This window comes from Schistocerca nitens, chromosome 1 (assembly GCF_023898315.1).
Source record: "Schistocerca nitens isolate TAMUIC-IGC-003100 chromosome 1, iqSchNite1.1, whole genome shotgun sequence".
Taxonomy (NCBI): Eukaryota; Metazoa; Arthropoda; class Insecta; order Orthoptera; family Acrididae; genus Schistocerca; species Schistocerca nitens.
In genome coordinates this window covers 185396701-185414827 of record NC_064614.1, presented here as the reverse complement: position 1 = coordinate 185414827, position 18127 = coordinate 185396701, and the positions used below count along the sequence as shown (strand labels likewise).

At 41.2% G+C, this 18127-nt stretch overlaps 2 protein-coding genes across 2 annotated transcripts; one reads left to right on the top strand and one right to left on the bottom strand.

The window, feature by feature from the left end:
- Positions 1-3711: 3711 nt before the first annotated feature.
- On the top strand, positions 3712-4423 carry LOC126235757 (lipid storage droplets surface-binding protein 2-like). The gene is made up of 2 exons (XM_049944593.1): positions 3712-4110; positions 4187-4423. The coding sequence occupies exons 1-2, from the start codon at positions 3712-3714 to the stop codon at positions 4421-4423; spliced, it is 636 nt and encodes a 211-aa protein (XP_049800550.1).
- A 12411-nt stretch (positions 4424-16834) lies between these two features.
- LOC126235688 (lipid storage droplets surface-binding protein 2-like) lies at positions 16835-17546 on the bottom strand. The gene is made up of 2 exons (XM_049944471.1): positions 17148-17546; positions 16835-17071 (listed from the first exon to the last, which is right to left on the bottom strand). The coding sequence occupies exons 1-2, from the start codon at positions 17544-17546 to the stop codon at positions 16835-16837; spliced, it is 636 nt and encodes a 211-aa protein (XP_049800428.1).
- Positions 17547-18127: the final 581 nt, after the last annotated feature.

Genomic DNA, 18127 nt, shown 5'->3' with positions numbered 1-18127 from the left:
CTTTCTGACACGCTCTGTGTCACTGCTTACGAGATACTGACTCGCTCCTTCATCCTGTTTTGTGCTCTGTGGTTGGAATTTGGAAACTCGGTGTGTGTATGTGTGTGCGTGTGGGAGGGGGGAAGGGGGGGGGGGGGGGGCAAATAACAATATTTACAAGAAGAGTTGAACGCCGGCCGCCGTGGCCGAGCGGTTCTAGGCGCTTGAGTCCGGAACCGCGCTGCTGTTACGGTCGCAGGATCGAATCCTGCCTCGGGCATGGATGTGTGTGATGTCCTTAGGTTAGTTAGGTTGAAGCTGTTCAAAGTGTGATGTTAAGTCCCATAGTGCTCAGAGCCATTTGAACCATTAGAACAGTTGAACGGAATATCTCAGCATCTGAAGCCTTATTTTGTTGCGTAAGTAATTTATGGTTGCCACGAACTGTATCTATACGGTCGTAATTGTTGCACGGAAATGGTTTTCTCCAGAAGATATTAGATAATCTCATTATCAAACTTAATGAGAAACAACCTTGTTTCTGTCAGCTATCGGCAGTAAACGAAACTCCTCGTTGGGATGCCACCATTTATTGATAAGGTTTGATCTCATTGACTGCAGTATGGCAACAAAGCAAAATGTCATGCACAGTAAATAAATCTGTCATTCCGAAAATTGGCTCTGAGCGCTATGGGACTTAACATCTATGGTCATCAGTCCCCTAGAACTTAGAACTACTTAAACCTAACTAACCTAAGGACAGCACACAAGACCCAGCCATCACGAGGCAGAGAAAATCCCTGACCCCGCCGGAAATCGAACCCGGGAACCCGGGCGTGGGAAGCGAGAACGCTACCGCACGACCACGAGATGCGGGCCCGAAAATTGTTTCATTACGTATTAAGGCTTGGTCATGTCCCTTACTGATGTTATTCCCTCTGAATCCTTTACAGAACCCGTATCGAGAAATGTTTTCTTTTGGAGTGCGTATAAAGAATTGAAGCATAACCTCGTACGATCATTGTTTAAGAACGTTCCTGTGCGATAGATGTCGTCCTGCGATAAACTGAAATTTGCATTCTTTCCAATCATCATTCAAATCCTGTTTTGATTCAGTAAACATCTCGCGATTCCTGTCAATTACCTCCGGCGAATCTGCGGATGAGGTCATCAGAAAGATCACTTACGATATATTACTGTATCCGTGTTAGAAAACATGGTCCATGGTTCTTCTGCAGGCAACTGAATTCTACGGAAATAAAAGCAAGGAAATGATTCAGCTCGTCATGTGACAGAATACTTGTCTTTCGCAGCTAGATTTTAATGTTAAAGGTAAGGAATTTGTTAAGTTTACAGGGATACAAAAATCTGGCTAGATAATCACGTTTACTAGCTGCGGTTAACTATTCGTTTCAATGAGCAATACGTTTTCCTACAAAACCACAAAATAATTTAATCACTTCATCTGGATCAACAAAATGGATGGCGGAGTGTTGGAGATGCGAAATTTGTACTGGGAATAGTTTTTAAATTTACACCACTCCGTGCTGATGTAGTTTGTTTCATGGTTTCTGTCATTCAGCTTAAAAGAAAGTGGTTTCATCCAGATATTTCCCTATACCTTGGCCACATTTTACCTAGATATTGGTGTTCCATGTCAGATGAACCACTTAAACCTAACGACATCACACACATCCATGCCCGAGGCGGGATTCGAACCTGCGACCGTAGCAGCAGCGCGGTTCCGGACTGAAGCGCCTAGAACCGCTCGGTTACCGCGGCCGGCTAAATACAGCAACAGATACATAAGAAATGAATCATTTAACAACTGTTAGTATTGGAAAAAATATCTCATAGAAGAGAACTTGGATAAAGGCTAAACTTTTCTAATACTTTCAACAGTAAGGCAATTATATTTTAGGAATTAAAGTCCACTGAATGTCACATTTCCGTTTCTAATACAATTTCCAATAAGCAACGAAAATAGAACCTAAAAACAGAAATACAGAAGGTCGTCGGAGTTCCATTCTCTCTCTCTCTCTCTCTCTCTTTCTCTCTGCCGCACGAAAGCATTATGGATTCCTTTAAAAAATTAAGAAAAGCGCTTAATTTCTTGCATATATATTGCTATACTCTTCGCACGACGTGTCCAACAAACAGCTGGAGCCTTTCAATTTGTCCAGAAACTTTGTCCTTAAGCGTCTCGTCCTCCTCACACCCTGTCATATATTTTAGAACAGCAAGTAATCCCGCGCGCAGTGACAGAAAACGGAACTCTATTCTGGCGGTTGGCGCGACAGTGCTACACAAGCCACAGTTTGTTGGGTGTGTACGAAATTCGTCGGTCGGTCGGTGAAATCGCGTACACATGCCCAGTTTATCGGTCGGTCGGTTAGTGTGTGTGTATAGGGGCCTTTAGAAATGCCTATCTTGTAAATACAGCTACTTGCAGGAAAAAATTGTTATTGGTAGTAAAACCACTAGAAGAAAATGCTCATTTTCAAATGTTTAAACTTCTGTCACAGCGAAAAAGCGTAAGGATAGAATGTAATCCGAGACCAACAATGCCCTCTGGTGCTGCTTTCGTGAATCACACTGCCCTCCGATATATTCCGACGTCCACTCATGATACCTCAGCAGTTCTGCGTAGTAATCCAGACAGTCCGCTAGGAAGCAGTGGTAAGTATCTGGATATCTATAGTTTTAGATCAATATAGTACCTCAGCTGTGGGTGGTGATTAATTGTAACGCTCCATAGGTTCAATATTATAATTGTAAGATACGCCGGTCTTCTTTGAAACTGTAAATGCGTTGACATCGTAAGATTCCTGTTCTAATAAATTTTTTTATATTTTTAAAATTCATTTTCTCGCTTTTGTTCGTTGTCTCTGCTTGGGGGCGGACGTCGTAAGACATACGTTTAAGTTCGTTGTTAATCGCTTAACTTTTGTTTCAATTATCAGAGGGCAGTTAAACACTCTGACCGAACACGCTGAGCTACCGTGACGGCAATATGTGGGGGCAGAAAACAAATCTGACGGCATTACCCGTATCTTTTCCTTTAACACACTTGTTCATAAACATCATAAACTGTCTAATAACAGAACCAACCTCCTGGAGGTTGACAAGGTATCGAAACCTGTCCTCTGAGCTCAATAGTTCGGTACTGCGGATAGTATAAAAGAAACATTAACTGATCCACTACAGTACCTATTAAACATAAATTCTAGTAACGATGTAAGTTTTACTGCTAAACTTGACATACATTATTCCTTCATTAATGAAATAATGGAATGTTGTGTCAAACCTGTATTGTAATAACTTGCGTCTGAATGAACCTTAACGACATAAAAGTTAACATTTCTTCTTCATTTGTTAACATTCCGAGACTTTACGTTGTCAGCTTCGCGCCAGTGTATCTTAATTGTAAGGGGCGTGCAAAAACTTCTTTCATAGTCTTAATAGGTAGTAAGGTATTCTTACCGTCCTCTTATTTTTAAAAATCATTCCTTGAATGTTTGTTCAGTGTGAGGCACTACAATCATGACAAAACTAAGCCGATTTCGCAGATCCTTCCGCCGTTCATGGCAAAGTTTGCCATTGTCTACTGAACAGCACATCGCGCTAGATAGTGAAAGCCTTAACACTGAAACTACTCGGTGCACATGTAATTTTAAATTTTAACCTTAAAACCTTTACCGCATTAATGAAACAAGTTTTGTTGCAGAAGCTATGGCTCAAAAAACTGATCTCGGAGTACAGCCAGCACCTCAGCCTTCTGTTTCTACAAGCATCATGCCAGAAGATAGAGCAGAATCTGAAGCGGCTTCTACTCAGCGTCATGATCCGGGTGCAAATGGGCTCAAAACAGTTCACATTCTGAAAGAGTGGCCTATAATTACCGCAACCGTAAAGAAGGCTGAAGAACTCTACGGGTCGCTGAAAACTTCTAATCGAATCTTCAGCTGGAGCTTCAATCTTGCTGAGAGGTCCGTATGCGCTCTCCGTGAGAGGTCAACAAAGGTGCTGTCAACGTTCTACCCTGCCATACGTATAGCTGACCTAGCAGCCAGCGAGCTGGCGGAAGAAATGCAAAAAAGGCTACCAGTGGTCCGGCAACCACCTACTAAGGTAACATGACACCCATTCCTACCACCTGAGTTGCCAGAAAAGTGAACATAAACGTTAAACAGTAATGTTGTTGCAGGTATCAGAGGCTGTAAAGGTAGCATTCAGCGACCTAATTTCTCCGGTCGTTGATAAAATTGAATTTATGGTAAACAACGGCAAGACGCGGACGCGTAACGCAACAAGAAGCGTTCTCCAGATGTACAGGAAGCTGGTGGTCACTTTGGATAAGTGGATGGAAGAAATGGAAAAATACGTTGAAGATCTTAAATCTAAAGGAGTACAAGGTAAAGACGAGCGCGACAGTAAATCTTAAGTCATTCCCTAGGTGTAGTTCTCCAGGAAAACTCCGTCTTACGGAAAGCTGGTTTATTCCGTACTTCAATCACCGATGAATTCGCCACGTAATAGAATGTAGCGTTCATAGTTAAAAACTAACCATACCTCAGAGTTGAGAGATGAGATGGCTTCTCACCAGTCGAAACTAGCAAACTATTAACGTTACCATCTCAGGACCTAATTCCTTTGGCTCGTATTTTTTGGAATTGTCTTAAAGCCTGTCGTTTGACTCCTGACTGAATTTTCGGGAACACTCCCGTAGTCAGACTTAATGGGACAAATGTTAATGTCTTCGAAACTTCCAGAACCATGTCGCACTCTTAGGTCGCGACGTAACTGTGGGAGACTTCCAGAATTCGCAAGTCGTGGTCTCTTGACTACCTCCTCTTAGGACAAGCATTTTCAAGATCTCCCTGGTCTTTCTCTTGTCTTAGTTATCGTGAACAACGCCGCAAAATTAAATTTCGGTACGAAGTTTTGAGACTCTAATTACCACCTGTTGACGTCTTGCCTATACGTTTTCCTGATTCTTCAGTCCGTTGGCTGATATATATAACCAGCACAAGTGGCTGACAAAGCCAGACTTCACTTCCATTACTGTCTACAGATCGCAGTAGAGCAGTACCTAAGTTTAAAATTTACAATCAAAGCTTCCTGAAATTAGTTTTTTAATAACTTCAATTGCTAAAAGGTGAATTTACTTTTCCTGGTGAGCTTAATACAGCGAACTTAGTTAACTACGAAATCCAGTAGTTTATGCCCACAATCAACATAGGTGCCTGCGTAAAACAGCAGAAATAACATTGAAACGTGTGACGATATGTCACATAAATGGACATTTGGAGAAAGAGTTTTTGTTATGAAACGTGTGGATTATAAATAATTTCAAGACTGTAGTGCGCGACGTATAGTAAAGAACGAATATTATCAAAACACGGATGTAATTAACAAAACCAAAAAAGGTATAATCTCCGTAACATAGGCCATGAAGATAAGACAGTGCTTTGATTGAACTCCTGTTTTATTTCGTCTAGCGGTAGGCAGCCATTGTAAGGCTGTCTGATACTTAACGTAGGTTTTATCTGTATTTGGAAAAATATAATGGAAATTGATATTAGAAAGTGTAGTGTTGACTTGTCACCTCATGATCGCAACCATTAACTATAATTAACGAAGTTTTTACACGACTTCGTAGTGCAGGGAACTCATCTCCCCTAGCAGGATTTAGTCGGCCCATTACTGACTGTATTAAATGTAAATGCGAGAGACTTCTCAATTTTGATCTTCAATTAATTTCAACGTTAAACGTGTGCCTACCAGATAGCACAGTTTGACTCGCTTCCTAGCGATAAAATCCTCCACTTACAAACTTGTAGAGTGTCTTAAATTTACGTATTAATCCTCATTAACAAGTCTTCTACAGCTCCACAGGTACAGGAGCAAACATCTGCGACGGAACCACCGCAGATCAACGCTCGCACACTGACGAGAAAAGCTCTGCATGTCGCCACGAATGTCGCCATGTTCTACGTCGGCGCCACCGTGTGGGTGTTGTCCAGACTGCCTCTCATCGGAGCGTATCTGGACCAGACTCCCTCTCCCGCTTCATCCAAATCTACTTCGCCAGTAAGACAGGCGGAACAGAAATCTTCCCACCCGTCCTCAGAGTCATCAGCAGCTTCTGCATCATCAACCACCGTTATCGCTGCCATAGCGTCCGCCGCCGCTGCCGCCGAAACCGTGGGAAAACAACTCCCCAGTCCGCCGGTTCCAGAGAGTTTGTCTACCAAAGCAGAACAATCTAAGGAATAACATTAAACGCTGCAACTGCTTTTAGTTTTAATCATTCTTTGATAGTACAGTTGTTAAAGTTGCGTTAGTGCTTAATGACGCTAACTTCAATAGGATTGCCTCTTATAAAAAAAAAATTAAATGCTAATTTAATGTTTATTAAACAGATAGTGGTTAAAACAGCAAATAAAGTTTTATTGTTGAGCTCTAAAATTTTGTTTCCTGATTTCCCAAACTTCAGCAACTCATGATTCTTCTACTCATCCTTATCCTAGTTCCCTTAGTGTCAGACATTAAAATAATTCATGTAGTTCCTTCATTTCGGGGTGGTCTTAGTTCTGAACGTAATTGCCGCAATCAATATGCATAATTTGGCGGCTTAATAATGTAAAGCAAAAACTGCCTACATTCATCAGAAATGTTAGCGTTTGCTAATACCTCTTTGCCTTTGCTAATTAGACATGAAATAGCATTAACTTAAGAAGCGTCTTGTCACACGATGATTCATATGTTGAAACTAGTTGACGCAGTGGTCATCAAACAGCGCTTGCATGCCGCACGCGTCTCGAATGAAGTGTTCGTGCAGCCCTCGGTTCTCAGCAGTGGTTAGCTAATAGTAAGCTTCTAGCAAATAACAGCAGAACAAAAAAAGTAAACTTGATGGTTTTAAGTGTTTCTTAAACAGAGCTGTTTCGAGACAATATTTCAATGCGTGCTTAATTTTAATATTTCATCAATTCGGCCTTTAACTAACCGGAGTTTGCCGCTTATGTAAAAACATTGGTATGTAGCTAGGCCATTGTGGGTTTAGAAGTGAGAGGGGGCGGAAATGTCTTCAGATGGTGACAACTCAAGACCGTGCGCAACTAGCATCGATCGACCGCTGTAGCACAAGTGTCTGGCGCAATTAGCATGGCTTCGTCAATGAGTGATATAGAGACGGATATCTTCAGATGTGGTGAGTGTTTGTAGCAACTAATATGAAATCAAATTAAGCGTATTGTAAGACAATTCTATGACCTAAAGAATATTTAAAACATTCGGTAAAAATTTGTCATCGTGATATTGCAGTCACTGTTATTAATATAACACTAAATTACATTGGTTCCCAATTAATATCGGTAGGGGGAAGGTGTGGATAAATGACCAGGTTGGGAAAAGCGGGTGTTGCATATCTTTTGCCTTGAACAACCCTGCTGTCTGCCGAAAAGTGGTCAGATTACTTATAGTATACATAGCCATTGATGGCAATGAGTTTGACAAAGGAAGACTGTACAATTATTTTTCACTAATAGCTTTTTGTTAGCAGTCTGATGTAAGACAAGTCATTTATATTATTCTTGTTACCTCACTTGTATGGAGAGTAATAGTATTTTACGTCAATATTTAAACAACGTCTCTTGACCTACAAGTACAGTTCCCTATTACTTATTCCGCTTTGATAGCTTCTCCTAACGAATGGATCGCTAATGCTAACACGGAGCCCGATCGTGAAAAGTGGCCAATGTGTTTACCCCAGTAAGGGTAAGTTCCTTCCCAAACCTCGCAGATAAACTGATTTCTAAACTCTTTAAACACAAAACTATCATCCACCATCTCGTCTCTTTGTGAAAATTTTGGATTACCGCTAATTAAGTTATATTATTTAAAACCGTCCCTGTTCTATTTGATGCGAGACAAAAGCCCGATTCGAATGGTTCTGCTGCATACCCTAGGTATTCTTTCAGATACTGGGGCGTGAAGATGCCTACAAAATGGGTCATCAAAATAGTTAAACAAAAACAGGATCCTCTGCGATGACACTGTTCACAGCATCCGCTTCGGTACAGAAACTTGATCATTAATGTAAGCATTCAGAAAAATGGATGTAGTTCCAATATACGATATTCTTTTCCAATTAAAAATATTTGGAGTGATAACTTTTAACATGTAGATTCAAAATTTCTAAATGGTAAGCTATCAATACCCTTGCTTCGGTGAAAATTGAATTTTTCTTTGAATGTCCACCAAGAATCCCCGTCCCCTTTCATAACCGGGTCGATGTTTTGCCCTACAGTGTCAATAGAGGCTCTTAAACAAAGAATTTTAACGGCCACTGATTATTAACCTGTGTCGAATTGTTTGGTCCCACACTTAAGTTGGTGTGGTTTACCATTATCAGGTATTCTCCTGATTATACTTTGCTATATTAAATCCCAAGCGATATTCTCACACCATAAAACTTTTATTTCTCGTATGGTGTTAGGTTGTTGGTATAACCACAACGTCCGTGTATTACACAGAGGCGTCTACAAGGGGGACACACTATCCTGATCTAGGTAGATAATTTATTCATTACAGAATTCTCCTGCGTTTTTACAAATGATTACCTGTTGTAACACCTCCGATTATTTATCCCGACCTGATCTGATCGAATAGCAGCCCAATAATTATTATTAACGTGACCGTGTACCTAATGGGGCTGGCAATCAGAATTGACTGCTACAGAAGTTGTTACTTTCCAGTTCGTCCTTCTCAAATGCTGTAATAATGAAATGTCTGGTAACAAGAAAAACACCAACACAGTTTCACTAATCACGAACCTATATTCGTCTCAAAAACACAAAAAGGAGGAGACAGCCACTGCCTTCGTCATACATATCTAAATACGGCTAATCTCAGCACAGGCCTCTTCATTTTCCATTATCATCACACGCTAATCCATCACTGCAATCCAACACTGCAATCCAAAGTGATGCCGGCGCGGTAGACGCGAAACCAAAATATCGGCACTAGAAATGTCACTAATTACTTTCGTAATAATACTTCTTCACCTTCCCGATATTATTCTAGTACAAAGGGGTTAAACCACGGCGATGGCAACTCCCTTTGTCGTTAAAGCCTTGCATTACAACAACTGGCCTCCGCACACCTCTATCCGCAACATGGCACTGGTTCAACTCACACTCGCTCTCACAACACGACACAATCGATTGTTCGCCCTATCGACCTGTGCCGAGTGCAAGCTTATAGTAAGGGCCTACGGACCCCTTACACTGTGCTTCCACTAAACGACGGATCTAGCATTGTCGAGTGTAGGGGGAAACGACGGCGGCTTAACAGAAACTGCAGTTCTATTGTCAGGGTACTCGCGGAAATAGTCGCGGCGGAGATCTCAGCGTTGTTTTGCATTGTTGGCAGATGTGAATCTTGGAGAACATTACCGAAATAGAGTACTCGATCTTTTCTTCGTCACAGAACTTAACACTCTACAGATGGGGGCAGTTACAACGCCTATTACATTTTAAACAGTTGCGCTGTCTATCCACATTACCTACAACACAACCGCATCGTCTGCTGCTCAGCTTAATCTAAACAGTAAGTTAGATTTTATATGCACATTGACGACAACTAATGACAGTTATGTTCGTCTGGCTTGTCGGGAATCAGCGTGAGGCTGCCAGCAATGATGGTTATGGACGGTAGATGCTACATATGCACTGTGCGTCAGGTTCGGAATTTGGAGTGGATGTTGAAACGTCCCCTTTAAACAATTTTACAAGACTGTGCTTAAGCTGAAACACAATATTTTTAGCGCAACGCAATCTGACTTTCAAAAATCCCTACAAAAGAATGGCCCTGACTAACATTAACCTATACGTTTCACAAATCACTTACCTCACAAAAATCTTGGTTACTCGAGCTACTGCAATAAAGCGAGCGCCACTACTGCCAGCTAAATAAAAGATTCAAACTACTGAAGGCACTAACTACTTATAGGGATAGTTAGCAAATGAAAGATATTAATAGAGAACAAACAATGTATTTACCTTAATAATGTTGAAAACTCAAAATATACATATCAGTTCATGACATCCAGTTATAAAAATTTCAAAACTCCGCCATCTCTCTCCCCACATCCACCACTGCTGGCGGCTCACCTCCAACTGCGCAACGCTACGCGCTGTTCACAGCCAGCTGCCTAACACTACAATGGCGAGTATTACAACAATGCAAAGCAGCCACAGACTGCACACAGCACAGCCAGTGATTTTCATACAGAGGTGGCTTTACCAATAAAAAAACCTAAACAGCCTACTTACAATGTGAAACGTGCTCGGATACCCGAAACGATGAAGGTGATGGCTCGCATAAAGCGGAAACTCCGGGTTCGAGACCCGGCCCGGCACAAATATTCGCTTGTCACCATCGAATTTATTTCAGTGCACAATTGCTGCTACTGTCGGAATTTCACTTTCGTCAAGTTAGAATTTGTCTTGGACAAAGTGAATGCATTGTCCTGTGAGTTAGACGATATTAGTGTTAGAGGAAGAGGACAATGCATTCCTGTGAGTTAGACGATATTAGTGTTAGAGGAAGAGGACAATGCATTCCTGTGAGTTAGACGATATTAGTGTTAGAGGAAGAGGACAATGCATTCCTGTGAGTTAGACGATATTAGTGTTAGAGGAAGAGGACAATGCATTCCTGTGAGTTAGACGTTATTAGTGTTAGAGGAAGAGGACAATGCATTCACTTTGTCCAAGACAAATTCTAACTTGACGAAAGTGAAATTCCGACAGTAGCAGCAATTGTGCACTGAAATAAATTCGATGGTGACAAGCGAATATTTGTGCCGGGCCGGGTCTCGAACCCGGAGTTTCCGCTTTATGCGAGCCATCACCTTCATCGTTTCGGGTATCCGAGCACGTTTCACATTGTAAGTAGGCTGTTTAGGTTTTTTTATTGGTAAAGCCACCTCTGTATGAAAATCACTGGCTGTGCTGTGTGCAGTCTGTGGCTGCTTTGCATTGTTGTAATACTCGCCATTGTAGTGTTAGGCAGCTGGCTGCGAACAGCGCGTAGCGTTGCGCAGTTGGAGGTGAGCCGCCAGCAGTGGTGGATGTGGGGAGAGAGATGGCGGAGTTTTGAAATTTTTATAACTGGATGTCATGAACTGATATGTATATTTTGAGTTTTCAACATTATTAAGGTAAATACATTGTTTGTTCTCTATTAATATCTTTCATTTGCTAACTATCCCTATAAGTAGTTAGTGCCTTCAGTAGTTTGAATCTTTTATTTAGCTGGCAGTAGTGGCGCTCGCTTTATTGCAGTAGCTCGAGTAACCAAGATTTTTGTGAGGTAAGTGATTTGTGAAACGTATAGGTTAATGTTAGTCAGGGCCATTCTTTTGTAGGGATTTTTGAAAGTCAGATTGCGTTGCGCTAAAAATATTGTGTTTCAGCTTAAGCACAGTCTTGTAAAATTGTTTAAAGGGGACGTTTCAACATCCACTCCAAATTCCGAACCTGACGCACAGTGCATATGTAGCATCTACCGTCCATAACCATCATTGCTGGCAGCCTCACGCTGATTCCCGACAAGCCAGACGAACATAACTGTCATTAGTTGTCGTCAATGTGCATATAAAATCTAACTTACTGTTTAGATTAAGCTGAGCAGCAGACGATGCGGTTGTGTTGTAGGTAATGTGGATAGACAGCGCAACTGTTTAAAATGTAATAGGCGTTGTAACTGCCCCCATCTGTAGAGTGTTAAGTTCTGTGACGAAGAAAAGATCGAGTACTCTATTTCGGTAATGTTCTCCAAGATTCACATCTGCCAACAATGCAAAACAACGCTGAGATCTCCGCCGCGACTATTTCCGCGAGTACCCTGACAATAGAACTGCAGTTTCTGTTAAGCCGCCGTCGTTTCCCCCTACACTCGACAATGCTAGATCCGTCGTTTAGTGGAAGCACAGTGTAAGGGGTCCGTAGGCCCTTACTATAAGCTTGCACTCGGCACAGGTCGATAGGGCGAACAATCGATTGTGTCGTGTTGTGAGAGCGAGTGTGAGTTGAACCAGTGCCATGTTGCGGATAGAGGTGTGCGGAGGCCAGTTGTTGTAATGCAAGGCTTTAACGACAAAGGGAGTTGCCATCGCCGTGGTTTAACCCCTTTGTACTAGAATAATATCGGGAAGGTGAAGAAGTATTATTACGAAAGTGATTAGTGACATTTCTAGTGCCGATATTTTGGTTTCGCGTCTACCGCGCCGGCATCACTTTGGATTGCAGTGTTGGATTGCAGTGATGGATTAGCGTGTGATGATAATGGAAAATGAAGAGGCCTGTGCTGAGATTAGCCGTATTTAGATATGTATGACGAAGGCAGTGGCTGTCTCCTCCTTTTTGTGTTTTTGAGACGAATATAGGTTCGTGATTAGTGAAACTGTGTTGGTGTTTTTCTTGTTACCAGACATTTCATTATTACAGCATTTGAGAAGGACGAACTGGAAAGTAACAACTTCTGTAGCAGTCAATTCTGATTGCCAGCCCCATTAGGTACACGGTCACGTTAATAATAATTATTGGGCTGCTATTCGATCAGATCAGGTCGGGATAAATAATCGGAGGTGTTACAACAGGTAATCATTTGTAAAAACGCAGGAGAATTCTGTAATGAATAAATTATCTACCTAGATCAGGATAGTGTGTCCCCCTTGTAGACGCCTCTGTGTAATACACGGACGTTGTGGTTATACCAACAACCTAACACCATACGAGAAATAAAAGTTTTATGGTGTGAGAATATCGCTTGGGATTTAATATAGCAAAGTATAATCAGGAGAATACCTGATAATGGTAAACCACACCAACTTAAGTGTGGGACCAAACAATTCGACACAGGTTAATAATCAGTGGCCGTTAAAATTCTTTGTTTAAGAGCCTCTATTGACACTGTAGGGCAAAACATCGACCCGGTTATGAAAGGGGACGGGGATTCTTGGTGGACATTCAAAGAAAAATTCAATTTTCACCGAAGCAAGGGTATTGATAGCTTACCATTTAGAAATTTTGAATCTACATGTTAAAAGTTATCACTCCAAATATTTTTAATTGGAAAAGAATATCGTATATTGGAACTACATCCATTTTTCTGAATGCTTACATTAATGATCAAGTTTCTGTACCGAAGCGGATGCTGTGAACAGTGTCATCGCAGAGGATCCTGTTTTTGTTTAACTATTTTGATGACCCATTTTGTAGGCATCTTCACGCCCCAGTATCTGAAAGAATACCTAGGGTATGCAGCAGAACCATTCGAATCGGGCTTTTGTCTCGCATCAAATAGAACAGGGACGGTTTTAAATAATATAACTTAATTAGCGGTAATCCAAAATTTTCACAAAGAGACGAGATGGTGGATGATAGTTTTGTGTTTAAAGAGTTTAGAAATCAGTTTATCTGCGAGGTTTGGGAAGGAACTTACCCTTACTGGGGTAAACACATTGGCCACTTTTCACGATCGGGCTCCGTGTTAGCATTAGCGATCCATTCGTTAGGAGAAGCTATCAAAGCGGAATAAGTAATAGGGAACTGTACTTGTAGGTCAAGAGACGTTGTTTAAATATTGACGTAAAATACTATTACTCTCCATACAAGTGAGGTAACAAGAATAATATAAATGACTTGTCTTACATCAGACTGCTAACAAAAAGCTATTAGTGAAAAATAATTGTACAGTCTTCCTTTGTCAAACTCATTGCCATCAATGGCTATGTATACTATAAGTAATCTGACCACTTTTCGGCAGACAGCAGGGTTGTTCAAGGCAAAAGATATGCAACACCCGCTTTTCCCAACCTGGTCATTTATCCACACCTTCCCCCTACCGATATTAATTGGGAACCAATGTAATTTAGTGTTATATTAATAACAGTGACTGCAATATCACGATGACAAATTTTTACCGAATGTTTTAAATATTCTTTAGGTCATAGAATTGTCTTACAATACGCTTAATTTGATTTCATATTAGTTGCTACAAACACTCACCACATCTGAAGATATCCGTCTCTATATCACTCATTGACGAAGCCATGCTAATTGCGCCAGACACTTGTGCTACAGCGGTCGATCGATGCTAGTTGCGCACGGTCTTGAGTTGTCACCATCTGAAGACATTTCCGCCCCCTCTCACTTCTAAACCCACAATGGCCTAGCTACATACCAATGTTTTTACATAAGCGGCAAACTCCGGTTAGTTAAAGGCCGAATTGATGAAATATTAAAATTAAGCACGCATTGAAATATTGTCTCGAAACAGCTCTGTTTAAGAAACACTTAAAACCATCAAGTTTACTTTTTTTGTTCTGCTGTTATTTGCTAGAAGCTTACTATTAGCTAACCACTGCTGAGAACCGAGGGCTGCACGAACACTTCATTCGAGACGCGTGCGGCATGCAAGCGCTGTTTGATGACCACTGCGTCAACTAGTTTCAACATATGAATCATCGTGTGACAAGACGCTTCTTAAGTTAATGCTATTTCATGTCTAATTAGCAAAGGCAAAGAGGTATTAGCAAACGCTAACATTTCTGATGAATGTAGGCAGTTTTTGCTTTACATTATTAAGCCGCCAAATTATGCATATTGATTGCGGCAATTACGTTCAGAACTAAGACCACCCCGAAATGAAGGAACTACATGAATTATTTTAATGTCTGACACTAAGGGAACTAGGATAAGGATGAGTAGAAGAATCATGAGTTGCTGAAGTTTGGGAAATCAGGAAACAAAATTTTAGAGCTCAACAATAAAACTTTATTTGCTGTTTTAACCACTATCTGTTTAATAAACATTAAATTAGCATTTAATTTTTTTTTTATAAGAGGCAATCCTATTGAAGTTAGCGTCATTAAGCACTAACGCAACTTTAACAACTGTACTATCAAAGAATGATTAAAACTAAAAGCAGTTGCAGCGTTTAATGTTATTCCTTAGATTGTTCTGCTTTGGTAGACAAACTCTCTGGAACCGGCGGACTGGGGAGTTGTTTTCCCACGGTTTCGGCGGCAGCGGCGGCGGACGCTATGGCAGCGATAACGGTGGTTGATGATGCAGAAGCTGCTGATGACTCTGAGGACGGGTGGGAAGATTTCTGTTCCGCCTGTCTTACTGGCGAAGTAGATTTGGATGAAGCGGGAGAGGGAGTCTGGTCCAGATACGCTCCGATGAGAGGCAGTCTGGACAACACCCACACGGTGGCGCCGACGTAGAACATGGCGACATTCGTGGCGACATGCAGAGCTTTTCTCGTCAGTGTGCGAGCGTTGATCTGCGGTGGTTCCGTCGCAGATGTTTGCTCCTGTACCTGTGGAGCTGTAGAAGACTTGTTAATGAGGATTAATACGTAAATTTAAGACACTCTACAAGTTTGTAAGTGGAGGATTTTATCGCTAGGAAGCGAGTCAAACTGTGCTATCTGGTAGGCACACGTTTAACGTTGAAATTAATTGAAGATCAAAATTGAGAAGTCTCTCGCATTTACATTTAATACAGTCAGTAATGGGCCGACTAAATCCTGCTAGGGGAGATGAGTTCCCTGCACTACGAAGTCGTGTAAAAACTTCGTTAATTATAGTTAATGGTTGCGATCATGAGGTGACAAGTCAACACTACACTTTCTAATATCAATTTCCATTATATTTTTCCAAATACAGATAAAACCTACGTTAAGTATCAGACAGCCTTACAATGGCTGCCTACCGCTAGACGAAATAAAACAGGAGTTCAATCAAAGCACTGTCTTATCTTCATGGCCTATGTTACGGAGATTATACCTTTTTTGGTTTTGTTAATTACATCCGTGTTTTGATAATATTCGTTCTTTACTATACGTCGCGCACTACAGTCTTGAAATTATTTATAATCCACACGTTTCATAACAAAAACTCTTTCTCCAAATGTCCATTTATGTGACATATCGTCACACGTTTCAATGTTATTTCTGCTGTTTTACGCAGGCACCTATGTTGATTGTGGGCATAAACTACTGGATTTCGTAGTTAACTAAGTTCGCTGTATTAAGCTCACCAGGAAAAGTAAATTCACCTTTTAGCAATTGAAGTTATTAAAAAACTAATTTCAGGAAGCTTTGATTGTAAATTTTAAACTTAGGTACTGCTCTACTGCGATCTGTAGACAGTAATGGAAGTGAAGTCTGGCTTTGTCAGCCACTTGTGCTGGTTATATATATATCAGCCAACGGACTGAAGAATCAGGAAAACGTATAGGCAAGACGTCAACAGGTGGTAATTAGAGTCTCAAAACTTCGTACCGAAATTTAATTTTGCGGCGTTGTTCACGATAACTAAGACAAGAGAAAGACCAGGGAGATCTTGAAAATGCTTGTCCTAAGAGGAGGTAGTCAAGAGACCACGACTTGCGAATTCTGGAAGTCTCCCACAGTTACGTCGCGACCTAAGAGTGCGACATGGTTCTGGAAGTTTCGAAGACATTAACATTTGTCCCATTAAGTCTGACTACGGGAGTGTTCCCGAAAATTCAGTCAGGAGTCAAACGACAGGCTTTAAGACAATTCCAAAAAATACGAGCCAAAGGAATTAGGTCCTGAGATGGTAACGTTAATAGTTTGCTAGTTTCGACTGGTGAGAAGCCATCTCATCTCTCAACTCTGAGGTATGGTTAGTTTTTAACTATGAACGCTACATTCTATTACGTGGCGAATTCATCGGTGATTGAAGTACGGAATAAACCAGCTTTCCGTAAGACGGAGTTTTCCTGGAGAACTACACCTAGGGAATGACTTAAGATTTACTGTCGCGCTCGTCTTTACCTTGTACTCCTTTAGATTTAAGATCTTCAACGTATTTTTCCATTTCTTCCATCCACTTATCCAAAGTGACCACCAGCTTCCTGTACATCTGGAGAACGCTTCTTGTTGCGTTACGCGTCCGCGTCTTGCCGTTGTTTACCATAAATTCAATTTTATCAACGACCGGAGAAATTAGGTCGCTGAATGCTACCTTTACAGCCTCTGATACCTGCAACAACATTACTGTTTAACGTTTATGTTCACTTTTCTGGCAACTCAGGTGGTAGGAATGGGTGTCATGTTACCTTAGTAGGTGGTTGCCGGACCACTGGTAGCCTTTTTTGCATTTCTTCCGCCAGCTCGCTGGCTGCTAGGTCAGCTATACGTATGGCAGGGTAGAACGTTGACAGCACCTTTGTTGACCTCTCACGGAGAGCGCATACGGACCTCTCAGCAAGATTGAAGCTCCAGCTGAAGATTCGATTAGAAGTTTTCAGCGACCCGTAGAGTTCTTCAGCCTTCTTTACGGTTGCGGTAATTATAGGCCACTCTTTCAGAATGTGAACTGTTTTGAGCCCATTTGCACCCGGATCATGACGCTGAGTAGAAGCCGCTTCAGATTCTGCTCTATCTTCTGGCATGATGCTTGTAGAAACAGAAGGCTGAGGTGCTGGCTGTACTCCGAGATCAGTTTTTTGAGCCATAGCTTCTGCAACAAAACTTGTTTCATTAATGCGGTAAAGGTTTTAAGGTTAAAATTTAAAATTACATGTGCACCGAGTAGTTTCAGTGTTAAGGCTTTCACTATCTAGCGCGATGTGCTGTTCAGTAGACAATGGCAAACTTTGCCATGAACGGCGGAAGGATCTGCGAAATCGGCTTAGTTTTGTCATGATTGTAGTGCCTCACACTGAACAAACATTCAAGGAATGATTTTTAAAAATAAGAGGACGGTAAGAATACCTTACTACCTATTAAGACTATGAAAGAAGTTTTTGCACGCCCCTTACAATTAAGATACACTGGCGCGAAGCTGACAACGTAAAGTCTCGGAATGTTAACAAATGAAGAAGAAATGTTAACTTTTATGTCGTTAAGGTTCATTCAGACGCAAGTTATTACAATACAGGTTTGACACAACATTCCATTATTTCATTAATGAAGGAATAATGTATGTCAAGTTTAGCAGTAAAACTTACATCGTTACTAGAATTTATGTTTAATAGGTACTGTAGTGGATCAGTTAATGTTTCTTTTATACTATCCGCAGTACCGAACTATTGAG

Bases quoted from the DNA above. Each gene is read 5' to 3' on its own strand.
- LOC126235757 (XM_049944593.1), top strand. From the start codon at position 3,712: ATGGCTCAAAAAACTGATCTCGGAGTACAGCCAGCACCTCAGCCTTCT. The intron at 4,111-4,186 runs GTAACATGACAC...ATGTTGTTGCAG, and splicing joins TCCGGCAACCACCTACTAAG to GTATCAGAGGCTGTAAAGGT.
- LOC126235688 (XM_049944471.1), bottom strand. From the start codon at position 17,546: ATGGCTCAAAAAACTGATCTCGGAGTACAGCCAGCACCTCAGCCTTCT. The intron at 17,072-17,147 runs GTAACATGACAC...ATGTTGTTGCAG, and splicing joins TCCGGCAACCACCTACTAAG to GTATCAGAGGCTGTAAAGGT.